The sequence below is a fragment of the Labrus mixtus genome, chromosome 12 (assembly GCF_963584025.1).
Source record: "Labrus mixtus chromosome 12, fLabMix1.1, whole genome shotgun sequence".
Taxonomy (NCBI): domain Eukaryota; kingdom Metazoa; phylum Chordata; class Actinopteri; order Labriformes; family Labridae; genus Labrus; species Labrus mixtus.
The window spans coordinates 20,927,959-20,950,583 of record NC_083623.1 but is presented as its reverse complement, the minus strand read 5'-3'; the positions used below and the strand labels follow the sequence as shown (position 1 = coordinate 20,950,583).

At 41.9% G+C, this 22,625-nt stretch overlaps 1 protein-coding gene across 7 annotated transcripts in view; it reads right to left on the bottom strand.

The window, feature by feature from the left end:
* Positions 1-6,901: 6,901 nt before the first annotated feature.
* The window catches only part of LOC132985245 (neurexin-3b-like), a 308,979-nt gene continuing 293,255 nt past the window's right edge, over positions 6,902-22,625 (bottom strand). For 6 of the 7 annotated variants that reach the window (XM_061052531.1, XM_061052527.1, XM_061052528.1 and 3 more), the window contains 2 exons: positions 20,859-20,937; positions 6,902-9,864 (listed from right to left, as the gene is read on the bottom strand). In XM_061052531.1, the coding sequence (XP_060908514.1) occupies positions 8,876-9,864; positions 20,859-20,937 (1,068 nt within the window). In that variant the 3' untranslated portion in view covers positions 6,902-8,875. The remainder of the gene's footprint in view (positions 9,865-20,858; positions 20,938-22,625) is intronic. The other variant, XM_061052530.1, reaches the window with a different exon arrangement.

The following is a 22,625-nucleotide window of genomic DNA, read 5'->3' as shown; positions in this document are numbered from 1 at the left end:
AACAAGCGAATGGGTTATTGCAGCCGAGTCTCTGTATCAACCTAATTTTCTCGCGTGCTTAGATAAAAAAAAAAATCATGTTTTTTTGTGCTATTGTTGTGCAACAGTATGTATTTATAACCCATTTCAAAAGAAAATGAAGTGCTGCACACAGTATTTGCTCATAGAATATGCAACAGTCAAGGATGAGTGCAGAGATTTCCATGTTTGATGGCAGGCAGGTGTGAGACACCAGCCGTCCAATCGTGATGCCAGAATGACCTCTCCTGGCACAGCGAGCGGGCGCCTCTAGTTCTTCATGCCACGCTCGAGTGTCATCACTGTAAGGACCTGTGCTGAATCACGTAGAGCAGCTCTGCACAGGCTCACAGCAAACAGACTGTGACTGTTACAGCCCAGGTGTGACCTAGCTTGACTGACATGGCTGTAATAGTGACAGATTTAGTGCCATTAGTTCATCGCTTATCATTCACTGTATCTCATGAATGTGTGATTAGCCTGCAAAGAGAGGGATAAGGCACTGACTCTAGCCCCCACAGGGTCGAACACTGGGAGTCTTATCCCAATTTGCACATTTCTAAATGGATCATTATACTTTTATTTCATACTGCACTGATTTTGAATAGGTTTGGATAAAATCTACAAAAACAACCTGCTCTCTGTATGCTGTATTATCAGTGACCAACTGGAACAAGCAGAAATTAAATCCTGTCTGGCTCAGTCAGATTTGAACAGCTGTTAGAAAAATATGGTAGCTGTGAGCTGTAAATAAAAGTGTGTTATAAATAATGATGAAGTGAGAAGGTATGAGTAAGGTATAAGGTAAGGGGTGAACTGAGTTGAAACTTAGATTCAATACAATGTAAGGTTTGTTTTATATTTCACTATATAAAAATGACAAAACACAAGACGCACTACAAACTGACATGTTGACCTGTTGAGTAGCTTCTTGAATTAAGCAAGAAAGCCGATTGGCAACCTATGTAGTTAGAAAATTAAGGCACCAGGGAAATACCAACATTTGTTCCATTACCGCTCATACAGTTCATCTCGTTTGGGTGGCAGTGAGCCTTGAGCCAATCTCAGCTGTCAGGCGAGAGGTGGGGTATACCCTGGAGTAGTCCACAGTCAATCATATGGTCGACATACAGAGACAAACAACCACTCACGCTCACACCTTTGGGCTTATTAACCCAGCGAGCTTGTCTTTGGACTGTGGGAGGAAGTCGGAGATTGGTCGTTTCTTTATTAAGATCCCCATTAGCCTCTTGCTAGTGGTTGTTTTCAGAGAAAGGCGGGTACTGCTGTTCATGTTTTGTCATGTCTGTTAGGACTGTAATGTTATGTGTTAGGATGTAAGCTGTTTAAGTTGTAAGACGACACAGTCACACTGTAATGGTTGGAAGAATAACTGCCGAATGGGATCCTAATAAACAAAACAAAAAACAAAACAAAACTGCTAACAGTCTGCATCAAATCTACTAATTTAATGACTAAGATTGATGTTTGGGCTATGTTTTAGAATTGAACTTTTTAGAGAATTTTCATTAAAGTACCAGATAACTTAGATATATATATTTTTAAAATATATATGTAAGCGTTGGTTAGACGGCATCTTGGTCTGCCCTCACCATACCTGCTTTGTTAGCTTAGCACATTGTCAAGCTAATTAGCCAGCTAATGTTGTAGCCTTGGGCATAGACTGTAAAACTGTTAGACTTTGATAACATGCTAACCTGTAGCTCCTCGACAGCTCCAACTCTTACTGAAAGCAGAAAAAAAACAAATGTTCTGAGGGATGTCAAAAATAACTTTAGCTTGTAAACTTTAATCCAGGCCATAAAATAATCTCAATAACAGAACTTTATGACGATGAAGTTTGTCAGCTAACTTGAATATTTGCAGATAAATTACAAATGAATTAAATTACTAGCTAGTCTTACAGAGAGTAGTCAGTCAGGTGTTTGTATTTTTCTCTCCCTAAAAGTCTAACTCGTGGCAAGTTAAAGATGTCAACAACTGATTCTTAATATATCAAGTACATATGTGCAATGATTTTTAACTTTAAATGAAGCAGAGTAAATTATAGATCACTATTTTTAAACCAGCTTGGAATTCCTTGGAAGGACTTAAAGCCCTGACGTATTAACAGATTCCTATTTCTCCTGCCAGAGCAGAGCTTAGTCTCATCCAAATAAACCAGATGGCAATCTAAATGTTTTATTTAACAAAGCAACTCAATTAAAAACAGATTGTTATTTGCTGTGACTGGCTTGCTAGAGGCAAAAGCCCTCATGTGGAATTCAATATTGACTTTAGAGTCACCTCCACAAGCAACACTGAATGTTGTTCACATTTTTAAAAGACCCACGATCTGTGTTTTTTTTTTTTTTACAAACTTGATGAAAATGTTTCACTTATCGCTGGAATTTTCTGCTTTTGATCCTTATCAGTTAATATATCCAAACTTTTTCAATCCCAGGTGGGCTTTTTATGAATTCAAACCTGACACATCAGATTGGAGCAGCATGCAGACGCCCCTGACAGACACCCTCGACAATTATCTGCCACCTTCACTTCTTCTGATCACATCAGATTTTACAGCTGCTTTTGCCGCAGTCACCTTCACAGCAACAGAAATGGTTTGAAGTTCACCAGTCCTCTTTTTGCTTCCCAGAACCCATCCCGCCTCACTCTCCATCTGGTCTGACTGTTGAGGGCCGGGGTCGGCCTGTGGGCTGTGAGGGGGCCTCTGGGAGTGGAGCTGCCGCTGAGGTACTCATTGCTTCTTTGGGATTCTCGCTGGATCCAATCACACTGTCAGGCTCGGATAGGAGGCCTGTCTCCCTCGGTAGTTGATTCATCTCACACACACACACACACACAGTTTTGTACATCACTCACTGACACATACAGATGGAGACAGAGACATACAGTATAAATGAGCGCCAGGCTTCATACACGCTCCTCACACGCCTGTTGATGCTCCTGACTGCAGAGCAACAGTGGAGCTTGTTTTGATGTGCAGCTCAGGTTCTCTCCTCTCTCTCCCGCTCCTGAATTTTGCAGCCCAGCCTCCTCCAGGGAAACTTAAGCTACCTGCTTGAATTCTGTTCCACTTCAGTGATAATCAATTCAAAAGGTACAGTAATATTCCTCTAATGTGAGTAATATTAAAAACACCCAAAGATGAACAACAATGCTCCAATTTAAAAAAAAGATTTTGGTGTCAAGGGAGGTTTTCTACTTTAAACAGAAGCATGAATGGTATGTGAATCATCCTTAATTTGCTTTAATGTCAGTTTTAAAAACATTTTAAAGTAATTCAAATTGTACACTGATGTTGGCTATGAAAGCATGAAATTCTAAACATATTCCATTTTAAATGGATGTTGGAATAAGCATCCCAGCATCTGAGCCACATGTTCATCATCTCATCACATTTTTGACTTTCATTTTGAGATTTATATGAATTTTGGTTTTACATGCTATAGTCAAACATAGAGATTTACAGATTTATATGAACCTGTGAAAAGTAAAGGATGTAAGATACTGATATAAAGTTGAAAACTCTTGCACTATCATGCATTGTGTATGAAAAGCACTACACACCCTGAAGTGTACAAAACCCAGAGCTGCCAGACGTGGTCCCTAGATGGCACTGTGTCCTCTGGGCGAGGAAGCAGCCCTGCTGTTTATCATGCAGCCGTGACAGCCTGTAAAAGCTTTTGTCAGAGGAACTGAAGATTTAGAGTCCAGATTAGTGCATTCATATCTTGGCAGTTAATTAGGACTGAGGAGCTAACTGAAAGCCGCTGAGTGATGGAGTGGAAGAATAAGAGGAGGTGTGTTCCCTGCAGCGAGACACAAAAGTGAATTAAGTGCATATATACGTACCTGACTATTCTGCTAATGTATCACTGTGAGCGCCCACTGAAACGCACAAATATGAATGTTTAACCCCCACATGTGACCACTTAGCGCCTTTTTTCCTGTGTGTGAGTGAATGTTAATGTAGTTCCAGTGTATGCCAAGCAGACACACACATACACACACACACTCCTTTTTGAGGTGTGTGTGTGTGTGTGTGTGTGTGTGTGTGTGTGTGTGTGTGTGTCCTTCATAATGCTGGAGTTAAGGTCAGCAGGCTCATATTTTACCTGTCAGGGCTGATCACCATCGCCTTCACAGCTGCTTTGCTTCTGTCCATGGAGGATACAGCATCTCTCCTGAATCTTTACGGGGGGGGGGGGGCTGTAAAATGCTCCAGCTGCGGACGCTCCCAGAGCTCAAGGTGTTTTACAGCATCAACGCAGAGGGCAACAAAAACAGGTTGAATCTGTTATTACTGCCAGAGTACTGCTGATGTATCGCTCCAACAGAGCCGCTGTTTATTTGAAGGCAAAAACAGGCCATAAAGCGTTTGAGTGGAATTAACCAGTTCATTAGTTGAAGTAAAATTTCATGACAGGTCAACTGTCAGCCTGTAAATGCCTGAAGGGGAGCCTTGTTGGCGTTCTGCAGACCCTATACAGGGCGCAGGCAGAGCCAATAAAGTCTAAAGTCTAAAGTCTAATGCACGCAGAAATCCATTTGGAAAAGCCATTAGCAAATGTAAATAGTTTTTTCTGTCAATTAGGATATGAATTATCCCGCCGACATCAGTGGGATTGATGTAATCTACTTCTACTAATTTGACTAAAAGGAAAAGTAGTTGCTACACATAAAATCCAATCAATACACTTTGTCAGGCAACAACTGTGTGAGCAAATGGGACGTGCATATCAAGTGAGTATGTTTCCTCTGCAGGCACCCTGCTGCTGTAAATGTGAAAGTGATGAATGGTTGTGTAAACAGCAATACCTCACTGTTTGAGGGTTTCTGTCACTAAGCCTTAAAGATGCTAAATGTAGACTTCTTTTCTCTCCGTTAGTCAATCGTATTTATTCTCTTGAGCTCATTATGATTGTATCATTACTTGCCAATATATAATAATAATTTATTTGGGGGAAATATTTGGCTGAACTGTTGTGCTCCTCGTGTATTTTCTGTTTCATTCTGTGCTGATTTATCCCATAATTACCTTCTCTGGTGCTTGTGTTTGTTCTCGGTTCTTTTGATGTCATTGTTGTGTGTCTCGCAAAAAATGTGCTTTTTTAATCTCTGCACCCTGCACAGTGGAAAAAGTCTTCTTTTGAACCAAGATGTCATTTAACGACATTCTTCTTCTTAAAATAAGACGGTGTCTTTGTGGATTATATGATTTCAAATCGTTTGGCTGCTGTCTGACAATCTCCCGTCTCTCTCTCTGTAGGATCTAAAGATTAGACTGAAATTCATATCCAAAAAAAAAGAAAAAAAGCTAATTTAATTTTTCTGATTAAAGTTGGGTATGAGATTAATTGTCTGTGACAGATGCTCCTGATCTTGAGCAAATCAGCTCTGACAGTTGAGAGAAAAAGGTAAAGTGCTTCTACCAGCTGGAAGCTCAATTTACACCAGAGCAGATAAACATTGGGTGATTTCAAAAAGGCCATATGCTTTAAAAGAAACTAATCATTTATAACAAAACAGCTTCACAGCCGTACATTGCTCATCACTTGAGTGGGTAACAAAGGTGAAACAGAACTGTTCAAAACTGATTCTGACTCTTTGGCATCTATTTTATGAAATAAAAAGTAGAATAACAGAAATTCTAATTTAAATTTGCATTTAAAAACTGATTCAAACACATAACATCTTTTAGACTTAAAAGTCGGCCTGGCCTGAGCCCTACCAGCCATACTGGTTACACGGTCCATGTGAGTATCTACACATGTTCAAGAGCTGGGTACAAACTTCCTGTGGGTGCTGTTTGGTACCGTTTGGTAACGTTTATTGGGTTAGGAGGTAATTTCTGAATTGGCAGTTGGCAGCCTGCTGTGGCTGATATGAGTGATGAGAATGAACCAAAACAATCTGCAACAATACTCTGGACGTCACCTTGTAGTGTTAAGAAAAAGAGTAAAGTATTAATCCTCTATATCATGACATGTCACCCTTTCACATCGCATCAGAATTTATAGTGAAGTGTACTTCAGTCTGATGAAGCGCTGATTGGATGTCATTTCTGGCTGAAATCCATGTTGTTTTCTCACATATTAACTTTTTATTATGTTGACTCATACAGAACGCATTTCTTCACATTCCGCTGAAGACAAAAAAAAGAAGGAATATTGAAATGTGGCTCTGCCTAAGTTGTAAAAAATAGTCCCTCAGTGGCAGAAATCCCTGTTGGCCTCCTTGTTCCCATTGCCCGTGGCAGGATGAATGAGTTAATATGTAATCATTGTGCGAGCTGGATATACTCACACACTCCGCTCTGATATCCTACATCAATGGGCTATTGCAAGTTAATGACCGGCTCTGTGAAGGCCCATTTGCGCGAAATATGGACGGTGTAAAGAGGGGCTGGGAGAGCAGGTGCTGCTGCCATTGAGTGGCTCATAACCCGGCCATATGGTGGAGGAGAATCTCATTTGGCTGTGCACTTGCACAAAAGCCTGACTTTAAAGGAATCCAAAGCCATTTCTGTGCTGTTGTGACGATTCGGACCCTCTAATAACCCTTTTCTCCACCCACTTCCTCTTTCTCTCGCTGCATCGATGAACAGTGTATGAATTTGCATATTCATCTATAGGTGAATGATAGTGTTGAGCTGCACTGCCTGGGACTTCATCTGAATGGAAATGATAGCACTTTTTGGTCTAAAAAGGAAATCAGTGAAGTGACAGCAAAGGGATGAGGAGAATCTGTGTGGTTTGGGTGAATAGTCTTCAGTGTAGTTGGTATCTATCTCCATCTCTCTTGGTCTCTAAAACCACAACACATGATGAGTAAGTGACACGCCAACCCTGCAGTCTCACGTACAAGAAGTTTGGGAACAACATTTTTTATTTCTGGGAATTGTTTGGAGTCAAAGGAGCAGAAGACAATAATAATTAACTGGTTTGAAAAAAGCCAAGTACCAACACAAAAAAAATCAAAGTGAACATACACACTGACTGATTCGGCATGAAAACGAATGAGAACAAATGAGTTCAGTTATAAATAATGACATAAAAAAAAACCCAACAGATTGCCGGAAGAGAATGTCATAAAAATGAGACATGAAATTAGCTACACGATTACAAAAACAAAATAAAACAAAAAACAAAAAAGACGAGCTTAGCAGACGAAAACATTGATGTCAGATAAATAAAAAAAACAAAGTAAGAAAAAAATCACCTGTTAGTCAGTAAGGTGCTAGCAAAAGAGCTCCAAATCCATCATAATTCTTATTTATTCTTTTGTTCTGTTTTAAAATTTCCAATAAAAAAATATCTCAAAATAATGATGAAAGTAATTTCTGAATAGGGAGGAGTCCCTGATATGAGATCAGAGGGAGGTGTTTTCTATTTGACTGACAGCTTCCCGTGGTCAAATATTCATGCGACTGAAGAGAAACACCATCCAGAGAGACTAGACGTCTAATCTAACAACGTTTGCTCCACGCCTTAAAACAAACCATCCTGTGTGTGCACATCATCATTTTTTATCTCCAGGCGTCCCCGGCCAAACAATAACAATGATGTTTTTTTTATCTCAAGTTGCTACAGCAGGGAAAATCAAATGATGTCTCTATATAAGAAAGAGGGTTTGACAAAAAATCAACAGAAACTGGAGTTTTCTGTACAATATTGACCTGCAAAGCACGACAGCTATGATGTAATAAAATATGTAAACATATTTGCTGATTTTGACACAGTCATAGAATCACACTTGATCACATTTAAATGAGTCTTCAGCCTGGATTTTCTTCCTTTTTTTTTTAAAGATTGGAACCATAAAGACATAAAATATGACAATGCATTTTTTTTGCAATAGCATCTCTGGAAATGTGAGAAAAACTGGACGGAAAAAAATGATCTGAAAGGAAAGAAAACTACTTCAAATTCAGAGAAATGACAATGTATTGTGCACTTTTGCCTGGTGGATCCACGTTTGCACGCTTGAAGAACTATTTAGACTTTGGATGCCATTAATAGCAGTCCAATCGTTCAGCTGAGATGTGAGAGAGAGGGGGGGGGGAGGGAGAGAGAAAAACATGAAGATACATGACTGTATCACATCCTGCTGAGCCGTCACTGAGCACTGCCTGGTCAACCCTGACTGGACATCATCCTTCAATATTTTTTTAACCTAAATTCAATAAATAAATAAATAACTGCCTAAATGAATAAATAAAAAAACAAACAAATATAGAAATAAAAAGACAGCTAAAAGTACACATATACTTTAGCTCACATCGCGTCCATGAAAGCTACATTGAACGAAACCATTTGAAATGTGAACTCATGTTTTGACTTCCAACTTTCCCCGACAATCATAGTTTCTTGAGGTCCCTCACTTACACAGATGCCAGCACCACGTCACATACACCTCACATGCATGCTCAGAATGGCCGAAATGACAGTGAGCGTATTTTACAGGGTTACAATGGACAAGGTCGTCAGAACTCCAAGGATCACACACCTCTTGACAGTCACTTTGGGGGTTGTGTGGATGTTATACCAGTGATGTTATTCACACTGCCAAAAGTCTCCAGTAGGGACTCTTGAAAAAGATCCACACTGAGTCCTGCTGAAGTCAAACTGCATTGTCTCTCAGTAATGCTTACAATAGTAAGTGGGCTGCCTTAGCCAAAGTTCTTTTGTAAATGTTTCAGGACTCAGAAGAGTTCTCAGGAGATTTTATCCTTTTTAAATCACAGTTGCCAATATGGTACTGTCAAAATGTTTATAACTTTGTTCCAAACAGTTTTTTTCTATGTGTTGGGAAATGATTTGATTTCTTTCTATACATAATATTCCTTGTCCTTGTCTTTCGGTCTCTTGCTACTAGCGCTGCCTTTGGCGCTGCCGCTGGGCGTTTTATCCTTCACCACAGCGCCATTGGTTTGTGCCGAGTTGCTGATGTAGTTGCGCGTCTCGTCCACCTGGTAGGAACCCTCGTCCCTGTTCCTGTACTTGTACATGGCGTAGAGGAGGATGAGGATGCAGAGGGCGGCCGCTGAGACGATGCCCACCACCATGCCCGTTGTACTGCTGGATTCCCGGATAACCTCTGAGGCCCCCGGGGGAACCCGCCGAACCACTCCAGGCACGGTGGGCAAGGCGGCGGGCACCGTGCGCAGCATGGGCGAGGTGATGAAGGGACCCCGCGGCTTGGTGCCGTCCAGATCGAAGGACGTGGGCAGGGGCAGCAGGACTATGTCCGGCTGTGGGGGTTTTACCTCGCGGTTGTTCATTTTCCCGGCGGGCAGCTTGGGTGGCGTGTCCGAGGGGACCGCCGCCGGCGGCGTGCCCCGGGGGTCGGGCAGAGGCGAGGTGGGTGTAGTCCTACCTGCCTCAGAGGCTTTGCTAGGCCTCAAGTCCTTGGCCTCCCACTTGGGCGCGAGGGCTTTGTAGCCGCCTTCATAGGCCGATGTGGTCAAGATCTTATCTGTTACCAGGGAGAAGGTGGTGTAAAAATCTTCATCGTCAGTCGGGGGCAGGCTAGAGTCGAAAGCTTCGCCAGAGCCAAACCCCGATATCACCATGCCATCATCATCATCATCATCATCACCATCATCACCACCATCACCATCATCACAATCATCGCTGCCTCGGTCCGACAAGCAAGGTACCCCCGCCTCAGTGGCCATGGCCAAGGACTCTTTGGTGGTCTCAATAATGGTGAGGACGGGGCGGAGGGTGGGGGGGAGGGGGATGAAGGGAGAACGGGTGGATACAGAGGGGATGTCTATGGGGTCCTCGACTAGTATGGGGATGACTAGCTCCCCTCCTGAAAGTGAAAGAGAGAAAAAAAAGCACCAATCAGAGGGCAGAACAACATGAAGAAGCAGCCAAACACCAAAAAAAAAGAAAAAAAAAAGACCAACCAATAACCAGAGAACGAATAAAGCAAAGCTCAACAAAAAAAGAAATGAACTGAAAGAAAGGAAAGAAAGAACGGAAATACTGTACCAGTGCAAAAACAATGAAACTCAGAACCAAACAAGACCCAAACTGAAAGAAAACAACAGCCATAAAGAAGGTTACATTGCATCAAAAGGCTTTGAGGGATGCACAGGGTGAGCCACGTTATAAAGACTCCTACATGTTCTCTTCACATAGAAGTATGCTTCATTTATACCGCTGTCGACACTATTCTGCTATATATGCTGCAATCATAATTTACCATGAACATTTAGAATAATATGCGAGTTACGCTAAGTGTCACATATATTTCGGCCCTATCTTTAGTACTATGTGATACCACTGCTCATTTCTCCACATTAAAGACTCGCTCAGGCTTTTAAGAGGCTTGTTTTGTTTATATTGGAGTCTAAATCCCTTTGAGTTTGTTCAAAAACTGAGCAGCAGAAGATGCACTCTGTGGACAAAGAGAAGCAAAGGGTATTAGCATTTGTCTGCGAGCCAGTGGGCCTGAAAGCAAGCTAACTAAGTCTGAAATGAGAAACTGTTTTGTAAAGTGTGTCATAAAGCGAGTCGGAGAGGTTCTGTTTAACCATTTTGACCGACAGGTGCTAACAGACACTAACAACTGCTGAAACACAAAAACTGAAATAGTTTCAGAAAAGTAAAGAAAAAAAAAAGGAGAGGCAAGTGTTTGTCTGTGTGTGACTAAACATGACCTCAAGCCTCTTAAAAACCCTGATTCACACTTTAAGTCTATCGGAGGGTCACACGGTTAACTTCAAACGAAGACCGAAGCAGCAAAAAGTTACCTCTCTCAAGTCATGGAAGAAAAGGAGGGAACTTCTTGCCTCAGCGTTAGTGGGCTCCCCCTATTTGCCCTAGCCTCTTGCCTTTTGACCCCTACAGTCACCACAATGGCACAAAGTCACCTGGCAGTTCACTGACACCTGAATGTTTGCTGATTAGTACTTTTTATCAGAGAATCTGGCCTGTAGCAGCTCATGTTCTCCAATTTATAATATTTGATTTTTCATTACAGTGTTAGTCTTACGGTTGTGGGTGCTCAAAACATTTTTTACACATGCATTAATTGGAATAAATCCACTGCTGAACACTTGATCCTTTAATAGTACAAACCTGTCGTTTACTACAAAGAGTGTGAAACATTCAGATGGCCACTGAAGCTGCTTATCCTCTTGCCAAAGTGGCTTGTTTGTACATTGCAAAGGCTCACAAACAGGGCACTATAAAGAGATGCAAACCTTTGGAACAATAAAGAAAAGAAGACAACGGAAACGAAGGAAAAATGAAATAAAGAAAAAGAAAATAATAAGAATTATAATAATAAGGCATTGCAAAAAGAGTCCAGAGTTAGAGCAAACATTGTAAATAAAAGAAAACATTCACAAAGTAAAGACACAGATAGAGCTTTCCAGAAAGGGATTAGTAATAGGTAAGTAGAAAAAACAGGTAAAAAAAACAAAGTCAGCTCGGAAAATCATAAAAGCCTACCAAAAAAAGAAAAGAACGTTTTCAAAGGAAGAAAGCATACCATCAGTTTCGTCAACTTACATCAACAAATTGCCCGCATGATTTTGGCAGGAAGAAAAAAAAAATTTACAAAAGAAAGTTGTGTAAGAATGCCTTTGGACAAGTTAGGTTAGTTTCTTTTTTTAAGCAGTTTCTGATTAAGTAGTATATATTTCTCTTTTTAGACAGGATGGCACAGGGAGGCAACAACACATACATCCACACATCATGACATGAAAAATAATCTTCACCATTCTGTTCAGGATAACTTTTTTATCGTCTTTTTTTTAAATGTAATTTTGTATCAAAAGAAAACTGTATATTTATAGCTCTTGCTTATAGATAAGTCTCTCCATAAATATCTACAGCCATATTAGATGACTCTTTTCTTTTTTTTTTTTTTCTTTTTTGCTCGACTTAAGCTTCATCAGTGATGAACAAATGGATGACTGTACATATCTTAGAGTCTTAAAGGGTTCGGGAGGAGGGGGTGTGAGACGGGGGTGGGGGGGGGGGGGGGGGGGGGGTGGGACCTATGAACATACTAGGAAGGAAATGACATAGATGGGAGTGAACGTGTACATCAGTTGCCATGTCCATGTAAAGGCGGCACGAAGCGGTCGGGCGGCATTAGAGCTTTTGGCTGTAAGGAAGGGATGGGGATATACAAACAATGAGCATATACATGCCCATCTACAAAAGAGAACAGCACTCTCAACACTGACAGTTTTACAAACCCTAAGCTGCAACTTCTTTGCCATGCACAAAATTAATCGACTTGTTGATTTAATCCAAATTTCAGATAAAGCTATAACAGTAAAATTATGAGAGATCAGCAGAGAAACAGTCTGGAACAGTTTTCACAGATAGGGTTTACTTTGGAGGAGTCTTCTCTTTTTTCTCTATGAGGATGTGATTTTGCAATCCCAATAGTTTAAACCTGATCTTTGAAATGTTTGTGAATTTGTTACTAAGTCATAGAGAAAAGAGGAAGTTTTATTCTAATTAGGGTTAAAAAAAAGTCCTTCAAACATTTGCAAAAGTGATTCTTATCAAATTAGCAGATAGTTAAAATTTAAACATTTTCAGAAAAGAAACAGAGATACACATATATGTGTGCTTTAACATATATGTACAAAAAGAAAAAGACAAAAATAAAAAAACAGATTAGCAAGCAAGAAAGAAAGGCAATCAATTTGTCACACTATCAAAGATGAACAACCAGAAAGCACACACTGAGGCAGACAAAGAGAGGGGGGGGACAGTTTATAGGCAAAGTGTCACCACCTTCATTTAACTAATAATAAAAGCTTTATTATTAGTTACTTCAATACATTTCTCTTGTTAGTATTTAAAACACAGGACAGGGCGTGCAATCTGGATGTACGTCAGAGAGAGAGAGAGAGGTCAATCAGACATGGTTTTATTTTGGATTTTAGTTCCACTTGAATACGTTGGGTTAATGCATGCTTAAGTAAGTTGCATTTAGGGAGAGTAATATACAAGAACATATACAGCAAGCCATGGGGACAGGAAGGGGAGGGGCTTAAGAAAGGGGTCAGTAAAAAGTCACTGCCACCGAGGGCTGTGGGATATTTCCGTCAGGCAAAGAAACCATTCATCAGGGGGGAGCAGGTGCATTATGGGTGATGTATAACCAACATTAAATGGCGTTTAGGCCCACAGCATTCGCTAATTAATCAAGAGGGGAGGTGGAGAGATAATTAATGAGCTACTTCTTTTTATTATTAAATGTTCAGATGCTTTGTGTTATGTGCATAACCAACAGCCTTCGTTTGACGGAGAAACAGCGTGTCTGGGGAGGAGTTCCACAAGAGCGCACAGGACAGCAGGTTTATTTGTGAGTGTGAAGAGTGAAAGGAGACGTGAGGGGTTCGTTTGTCTTAGGTATCAGGTTTTGGGTTCCTTGTTTTCAGGATGGTAACAGAAATGTCATTACTCAAGTAAAAGTGGGTTTAGAATCTAAGCATTATTGAGGAAACATACTGTATGTGTTATCAACTGTGACGTCTTTAATGTGGTTACCCTGATGTGTCTGACTGTGCACCAGTGAAGGAACTAACGTCTAGAAGGCGACTGTATATCTTACTGCTCATGTTGCATGACAAGCTTGATTTTCTAATAACGGATGAAAAGTCTTGTTCAACAAACAAATCCAGCACAGAGTGATTTATTCGGAGCCTTTATTTACCCATCTCTGCCCTTGTTGTCTTGGCCTTGTTTGCATCCTTCCGCTCTGTTCTTGGCTAACAGCTCTCTGCAACTGTTAGCTTAGCGCTAAATCAACAAAACACTTGGATGGGAGGGGAATCGCTGCAGCAAAGGGTCTCTGGTAAAGTCAGTGCAGAGGACCTTGATGTTTTGGTAAACACTTTAATCCTGTGTAAGCTCTTGCACAAGCGTTGCACATCTTGCTGCATTTCTGAGGCAGACAAACACCGCGCTTTCTAATGGGTTTGCTTAACCAGACTGCGTTTGTTTTCCGCACTCGTAAAGATGGATGGGGATTTCATTCTAAGCCTCACTGGCAAATAATTCTCCACTGTGCCAGACCTACAGGAAGTTACTTTGTTTTCTTTCTTTTCAAGCAACAGGAAGTCAGGACTTTAGATTAACAAGTGTCTCATCGCACCAGTGCCTATTGGATAGCTTTTGGATCAATGGGAAAAAACAATCCTAGCTGTATGAATCACATAAATGAGAGTGAAAACAAACTCAATATCTTAAGGATTCTGCTTTTCATCATTCCATGAGGAAGACACTTTCTGCTGCATGCCCAGGCTTTTCAAGAGGTATTAGGTGAGTGTAGTTACTTCTAAACGGCTGATTGACTGACTACCTCAGCAGCTGTGAGGATACAGATGCAGAAATCTCAGTGCAGCACTTTCTCTTCTCTTTCCCCTCACTCTCTTTTCTCTCTCTTCTTCCTCCTGGCCTGATCCCCGTGTCCATCCAGTGATTGCTGAGGCTTCCGAATGGAGATGAAACCCGACGGTGTGTTGGGGATTTGACAACGCCACGCCATAAAAGCGGAAAGTCGGTGCACCAGCACCAACCAAGGATGAACTAAGTCAAGGGGATTTCAACGCAGCAAATTGTAGGTGAGTCAGTGGTTTGGGGGCCTAAAATCCCATTGTTGCTTTGCACATTGTTCACAGAGACCTGCTTTAGCAGATTCATTTAACTGTACCCTACCTACAGGTAGAGAGCTGATCACTGGGGAGCCAGCAAAACATAGAGTCTTCGTGTGGACACACTTCAAGGGACATGCCAGGGATTATATTGGTGCCATGTTGAATAGTTCAACTTTCTGGGAACATGTACCGTAACACACGCTCTGCACTTTACCCCACTTTTAAATTATCTTATCTTGCCTGTGCAGACCCCTGCCAAGAGAGGTCTAATTTCTCTCTGATGGACATTTAAGAGTTGAAAGATGTTCGGTTTAAAACTGGAGAAAAGCCGCGAGGTCTGCCCTGTAAGGATGCAGGAGCTACCTCTGGTTGGAGGAGCTCTATGCCCGGGGTGTCCTGAAGCCACAGTGCATGGCAGATAGCTCTTAATCTGTCATCATGAGGCTAGGCGCAGTCTGGCGTATTAAATTGGCATCTCCAGCGGGCGTGGCGACTCGCCCCTGTCAGCCGGTCGATTTGCTGTACAGCCATTAGGCTGCACCTCTGCACTCAGCGGACATGTGTCAGCTGAATAACCTTTAAACTGATCTGAGGCCTGTGTTGAAGTGACAGCGAGCCCGATGGGGCTTGACGGAAGCCATAGCTGACGCCATGAGAAAACGCAGTCATCCGTCCCTATCATACCTCATTCTGCACCCTACATGAGTAGGGACTCTTCATATACAGCAATGAAGAACTCAGCCAACATTACATCCATGCTTCCTATCTACAGAATCTCCACTTTACCCAGCAAGGCCAATGAGATGAAGAGACATCGATAAATGTTACATCTGTTTGCCCTGTGCTTCACTTCATCAAAGGCTGAAAGGGTAATGGCACATGCAGGACCATTTATGGCCCATTTATTAAATACACAATCCTTTTTACGATCTACTTGACTGGCACATAGCGGGCAACAGTTGGCCCGCTTGCAGAGATTTGTGGGACGCTGACATCCCTAGAAAAATGACAGTGCGTGTCATTGGTTTAAACAGATTGACAGGACCTACCTGTTAATGCCCTGTAGCAACACCGGAAAAAGGTTTAACATTTTCAAAGTGCAGGAAAAAGTGTGGAGACGCAGTGATGGATGGCTTCCCATCCACTGAGTATTTGGTAATTTGGTAGCTGTGCAACACACTGTTTACTAAACGTTGAAATCTTAAGAGTTGACAATTGTATAAGCAAACTGTTGCTTGATTACACGTCCAGCATACACATAGCAACATTAGCATTCATTTGGAGTTGTCTCTGTTGGTCTTGAACTTGTGAAAATGAGAGCATTCTCTCATTTTGGTTCTTTTGGGTCTCTACCTGATGCTGAAGGAATTACTGAAATACCATCAGTTAGTTAGCTTGTGCTGGTGGGGAGGGTGGTGTGGTTGGACCTAAACAGTACGGTTGATTTTTGCCCAAAAACCAAAACGAAGCTGGAAGAGGCCAAAATGCGCCTTACAGCTAAGGGGAGGTACAGATGCGTGATCATTTACAGTGAACTTGTCACTGTCAGTGACTTCTACTGTAATATCCCTGTTCATCATTTGATCCATTGTGATCATTTAATAAAAACCCTTCTTATTACTCATTTAGGAAGCCCGTTACCAACAACCTATTATGTCACTGTCGTATAAGGACTATTTAACTGATACTGACACATTGAAGCTACTGCAACGCTGCTCTGTTGAGGAAAAAGTACCAGATTACTGCTGCAGGAATGAGGATAAGTGTAACTGCCCGGTGACTGTCACAGTCAGAGAGCGTTTCAGCAACACATGAGCAGACAGTAGAGCAATGACTTCATTACCTTTTTTTGCTTACATCAGTGTTTTATTCAACATGGATCTGCATTCTTACAGTTTAACTACTGATTACTGCAGGTTGATGTAGGCCTCTTTTTCTAGATTGAAATCAATTATTTTCCATTGCTCTAACTTGTATTTTGTCTTTCAGGATTTGAAAGGCACCATTTGATGACCCTGTTGGTGTTCTGGCTCTTGCTGCCACTCTCTCTCCCATCTTTATATTTGGGTTTTGAGGGACCTATAGGGGCCATGTTGGAGGGTAGGTATTATCAGTGTTTTTAATACCTGAAGCTAACATGAATGGAGCCTGGGTCTGTACAGGGTGTAAAGCTGTTTTAAAGGTGGTGGACATTCAAGACGTGTGAATGCAACAGTGTACAGGGTTCAAGGTCCCACCTAGGGGTTCAAAAACCAATAAAATATAATGTGTACTGTAAAAGGAGATTAGGCTCAATTAGTGGTAATTACCTATGGGGTTTGAGGCCCTACACAAACAATAAGTGCAACTGATGAGCTGACTTAAGATGAGCTGGGTTGTTTGCATTCAACGATTTAAAGGGGCAAAATCAATGGTTGTTGAACATATATTTTTATATATTTTAATATATTTAGGTCATGTTTTTGCTTAATTTCCTTAACTGTGTAAAGCAGTTTGAGTTGTTTTTTGTTTTGGGTTGTGGTGTTCCTTAATGAACGTGTGGTAGGTTATTTTACTTTCCAGTAGGGCATAAGTATAGGAAGGAGGCTACTATGGGAGGGGTTTCATCACTGAGCTCTAATCTTATTTTATTAGGGCACAAGTATCTTGTTTCTATTCCTAAAATGTAATTGAATTATTTCCTTTGGTCTAACTCACATTATGTCCCCTAGGATTATTAGTAACTTCAAAGCAGTGCATGTTCCGACCAAGTACTCTGATTAGCACTCGAATTCATCGAAATCATTTGCATCAATTACCAAAACATAATTACATATTAATCACACAATTGCTCTGATTATATGGTAATGACAAGCTGCAGCACTTTTAATCAGTTAATCACTGTGAAATTAAATCATAAATTGACTTATTTGCTGTTATATAAATGTAGCATTGCTTATTTATTTTTGCATGAGTGATTCTCAGATTGTAGTCCTAACCTGCTAGTGAACTCCTGTATAAAAGTTAGTTGTTTGGTTTAACTTTTTGTGACGCTGCACAGGTACTTATGTATTTTCGGGATCTCACTGCACAATCCTTCTGTGCTCTCTTGTGGAACTCACAGGGGACAGAAGGGAGAAGGTAAGGTTTAACACTTTATTAAACACACAGACAAACACGAGACGAGCACGTACAGCAGACAGGACAGACTGTTTGGCAGACACAGACAGAGCACTGACACAGACAACAGGCACAAGCACAAACACGAGACGCCTCTGAGGGAGGGGCTGCTGCGGCGGGGAACAGCAGCGGTGCAGGACCACCGCTGTAGCCCCGAACACACACACACACACACATACACACACACACACTGACATGTAGTAGAAGCCAGCTGGGGGTTCGCCTGAGACTTATGGGTGGAGAAGAAGCAGCACACAAAATGGATGCCAATCATATGCATGCAGAAGCCGGGGGAGTTTGGGGGAGAGGATAATCGGTTAGTCTATAGAGCTGCGGTACAGTCCAGTACACTGTGCATGCCACAAATGCCTTCTACTTGGAGCAACAGATAGAATAGAAAAACAGATATACTTTGTGGCAATAAAAGTCTTTTTATGCCATCTGCATTCAAACAGACATGTATATGCAGAAAGGCTAAAAGAAAGAAGGTGGGTGAGTCGGAGGATGGATGGGGAAGGGGTCGGGGGGGAAGGGTAACGCTCGGAAAGGGCAGACAGGGAGTCATTCTTTCACACACAACTTTCTTGAGACAGAATGGGGTTGCCTGCACAAGGCCCAAAAAAAGGATGATGGCAAGAAAAGATTTTGTTGCCGTTCATTTCCCTATGTTGTATCGAAAAATGAGGGGAGGATGTTTTCTTTAGAAGCCCATGTGGCACCAAAAATATAAACACAAAACTTGATGAGGAGGAGGAGAACTTTGAAATTTTCCAACCACCAAAAGTTCATGCGGCACAAGATGAGGCAAAAACGGGAGGAGTGGCTCTTATCCTTGCTTGGAGGATGGGCGACGGATGATGAGGAGGACACCAAAGGAAATAAAACAAACTAAAAAAAGAAAAGAAACAAAAACCCCTCAACCACGACAAACCAAGAAAAATAAAACTACCCCACTCAACCCACCCTTTTTGCATCCCAAAGGAAAGGCAAAAACAAAAACAAAACAAAAAAGCTCAAATCTTAAGCAACCCAGCAGCTGGGTCCAAATCGATACAGAGGACAGATGTTCATATGTGCATCACAGGAGAAAGGAAAACAAATGCAACAGAAAAGAAACCAACACCATGTCATGCAACTGTTCATACGACTGGAAGCGGGGCAGGAATGAGGATATGAATTTCTGTGTCCACATGGTGAAATGCACGGTATGTATGAGTGTGTATGACTACATATGTGACCACTATATGAGGGGAGGGTACCATGTTCCCTCACAGTAAAAAACAAAACGTCTGACTCTTCCACTTTTGAGAACACTTGGGTTTGAGGCTTTAAAAGACGACAGAGAGGAAAATAAATTGATAAAATAAAATAAAATATATGAGGTGTGAAAATTTGCCCGTTCAATTCCAATTATCTCCGAAAGAGAAAGCAACTCGTGCTTGTAGATAACGAACCTAAATGCTGCACGGGGGGACGGAGAAAATTGCTTTCTATTCACATCAAAAAAGCCGTAAGCTCAAGGACCTAAATGTGGTCATAATTTCAACGAAACAAACGCTAATACAGTGCGATAAGTTCCTTTTCCCCGATTGGAGGGAACGGTAGAATTAAAAGAAGAATATCTACCTTAATGCGCAGAAAGACCTCATTTCCCCAGAGGAATATAGAAATGCTTGATTATCTGTTTCTTTCTATGAGCACTGATAACAAAGGGCAACGCATTGTTTCAATTTGGGCTTATTATTAAGAGTGAAAAGTGGACATATGCTCGGTGCTAAGCCGTGCCATATTTAGCCAGATTAACGCGGCATCAATTAGCCGGCTATGACGACACGCTGAAGGACAGTAAAGCCATTAAAATATCCTGAGCTGGTAATGATTTCCAGAGTGCCTAAGGGGCGACGCTTCTCAAATACTAAGCCAGTTCGGGTAGAGCTCACACTCTCCTGGTTTACTCCACACTACTCAGATATATGCCAACCGCTCCCGGGCACGAGTGTGATTGACAGCTGCATGTTCAGAAGTCGACCAAACCCAAGTTGCCTCAAAATAACCACTCCTTTAACAATCTGCGGTTTTATTTCCAGCTTTTGGTCTTATTTTCAAGCTCCACTCTTTCAGTGTCTTATCACTTTGATATTATCACAAAGTGATTCGTGGATGTGTTTGTGTATATTTCTGTGTGTGTGTGTGTGTGTGTGTTGAGGGAGGAGGGAAAAGAGACGATGCGCACAGAAATTCGAGGATATCTGTTCTCTATTAGAATGTTTCAGGTAAGGCAAGCCTCCGACGAAGGAAACAGAGGTACAAACAAGAGAAGAAGAAGAGAGGAGGAAGAGGCTCTGTTGCAGTTAGTCTGCTACATATCACAGTATCTATGCTGGAAGCATCTTTGTTCTCGAAAGAATCTCAAAATGTATCCTCTGTCAAGAGAGACGCACACACACGCACAGCAAGAGGAGATCAACCATGTACAGGACAGATACATTTTGAAGCATCAGTGCGGGCGACATGGGGCTTGATACTAATTTCGTACTTTTTGGAGTAAAGTTTTGCTCTCGACTGAATGCTGAGAGAACAAAATTAGTATCAACGCTTCATCATGTCTGCAGCCAGAGGCCCCATAGCTAAGTGTAACTTGTTTTTTGAGATGAAAGGTACGAGCTTTAACTACAGCATCTGTCTATAGAAGAGGTTAGCATTAACTTATTTACAGTTAAGAGTTAAAACTGTAACTTCCTGCAGAGGGCATGCTAAGGATGTAGCGACTTGATTCTTACTGCTTTCATCCATCTCCAAAGAGTTGTTAAAACTTTGGATATACACTGAGAACCCCTCCCACTAGTGTATATTTCTCACAGCGGCTACTTTTCGGAGGGCTTTTTGAAGTTACACTTGAAGCTCCCATGGGACATGATGCTAAGAGGAGAGGCTCCTCGGTAGCAAATCAAAGAAAAGAGAAGGAGAAATAGACCAGGGTCAGAGCAAGCACAACTTGACACACCCATCCCACCTGCATGTCCGGAGTCGCACTCTTCCAGGTCCTCGTCGTCGCTGGAGCACTCGGCCGACGAAACAATGTCATCCGTCGTCTGTGGAGAAAGAGACACAAGCAGAGGAGAATGTGAGTGAGGCCTCCAGTGGCAGAGTGAGTCCTCAGCTAAACCGCCCCACAGCCGCTCCATTCAAGGATATCTCAGCGCACACAGACCTCTCCGCCTGTCCTTCGGCATCCATATATCACTTGGAGTCAATCATATTTCACAGTGTTTATCATTCTTCACTTTATGTGCTTTCCACCTCCGCAGATAATTGTTTTCCTTCACCCTCCGCACTCTGCCTCCCATTATTTATCGCCCGTCTCCTCCTCTGTCGTCCACAATCAATGGCCCCACCGAGCCCTCACAGATCAACACTGTCCCGGCTTCTGATTTGTGCTAAAGGGTGCAGAGGGAAGGAGGGATGAGGGGCGGCCGACTTCAAGCTTCATCCGGACCAGCGATGGATTATCTGCACCTTCCAGTTCCCACAATTCTGATTTATCCCCTCCCCCCTTTCCAACCCCTCTCTTCTTTGGGGTCGACCCATGGAGGACAGGGTGGAGGGGGGGGTGTGGTTGTATTTCAGTGACGGTGTGCTGGGCAGCTGGCTTTTATTAGAATGAATCAGCGGGGCGATAAAATAAACCCTGTCACCGAGCAGGGTTATGAAATCAGAGTGCTGATTGAGTTTTCCAGTCCTGGCCGAGGGTGTGGGGCCCTAAATATCATTGAGTTTGACAGACTAATGAAACGCGCCCCCGTGCTTGCGCTGCTGCTTTCGACAGGGCCTGGAGAAAGCTGTCTACCTCCAGCGTATGCATACACATGCACGCTGATGTTCAACATGTATTTCCACCAAACCTCAGAGTGAAAAAGGGGATTTTTCACAGCACAATGTGTGGTTTGATTATGCAGGATGGTCTGTGTTACTCTCCGTGTCGGTACATTTGATAATGTGTTAATGCCTGTTTGTGCTGGCGTGCATAATGCAACACATTATGTACCGTACTCCAGCATGAGGAGGCAAAAAAAAAAAAATGAAGCAAGAGGGGAAGCTCTAAACTAAATTGCTGTAAAATATGGCCCCTTGGTAAACATGACTATTTATTGAAGCCACATTACGGGCGTAAAAGTCTTGGTTATTGCCGAAAGAGGGTTATTGCTTGTTATTATGATGGCGGCAGATGTGGGAGGCAGGGACACAGTGAGCGAGATGAGAAAGCCGAGCCACTTCAAAGTCTGTTCCAGCAATTTCAGCAGCAGACCATCACACCATAACCCAGTATCAGCTGAAAACACTGTCTTTCTCTTGTCCGTTCATGCTGCATTTCTCTGCAGGCCGTACTGACAGCATCTCAGCACTGAGCAAACATGTTCCCAGCCTTAGATATAAAGCTTAGCAGAGTCTTTAACACTGATCTAAATGTTCTTAAGACAAGATAAAGCTTTAAAATATGATATTTTATTATACTTTCAGAAGGCCTGCTTTTAAATAATACTTTGGAGCAGCAGGATTAATTAATTTACAATGCATCCACAATGAATACGTTATCATATACGTCATTCTCCTGTCTGTATCAGGAGAAGTGGAAAAGCTCTTTACATGTGACTACAACAGGTCCGATCTGAGTTTAATGACAACAAATTGAGTGCAGTTTATTGGTTAACAGTTGACTCTCATCAAACAGATTAGAGGTGTAGAAACAAATCGATACAGAATAGACACCATATTTTGCGTA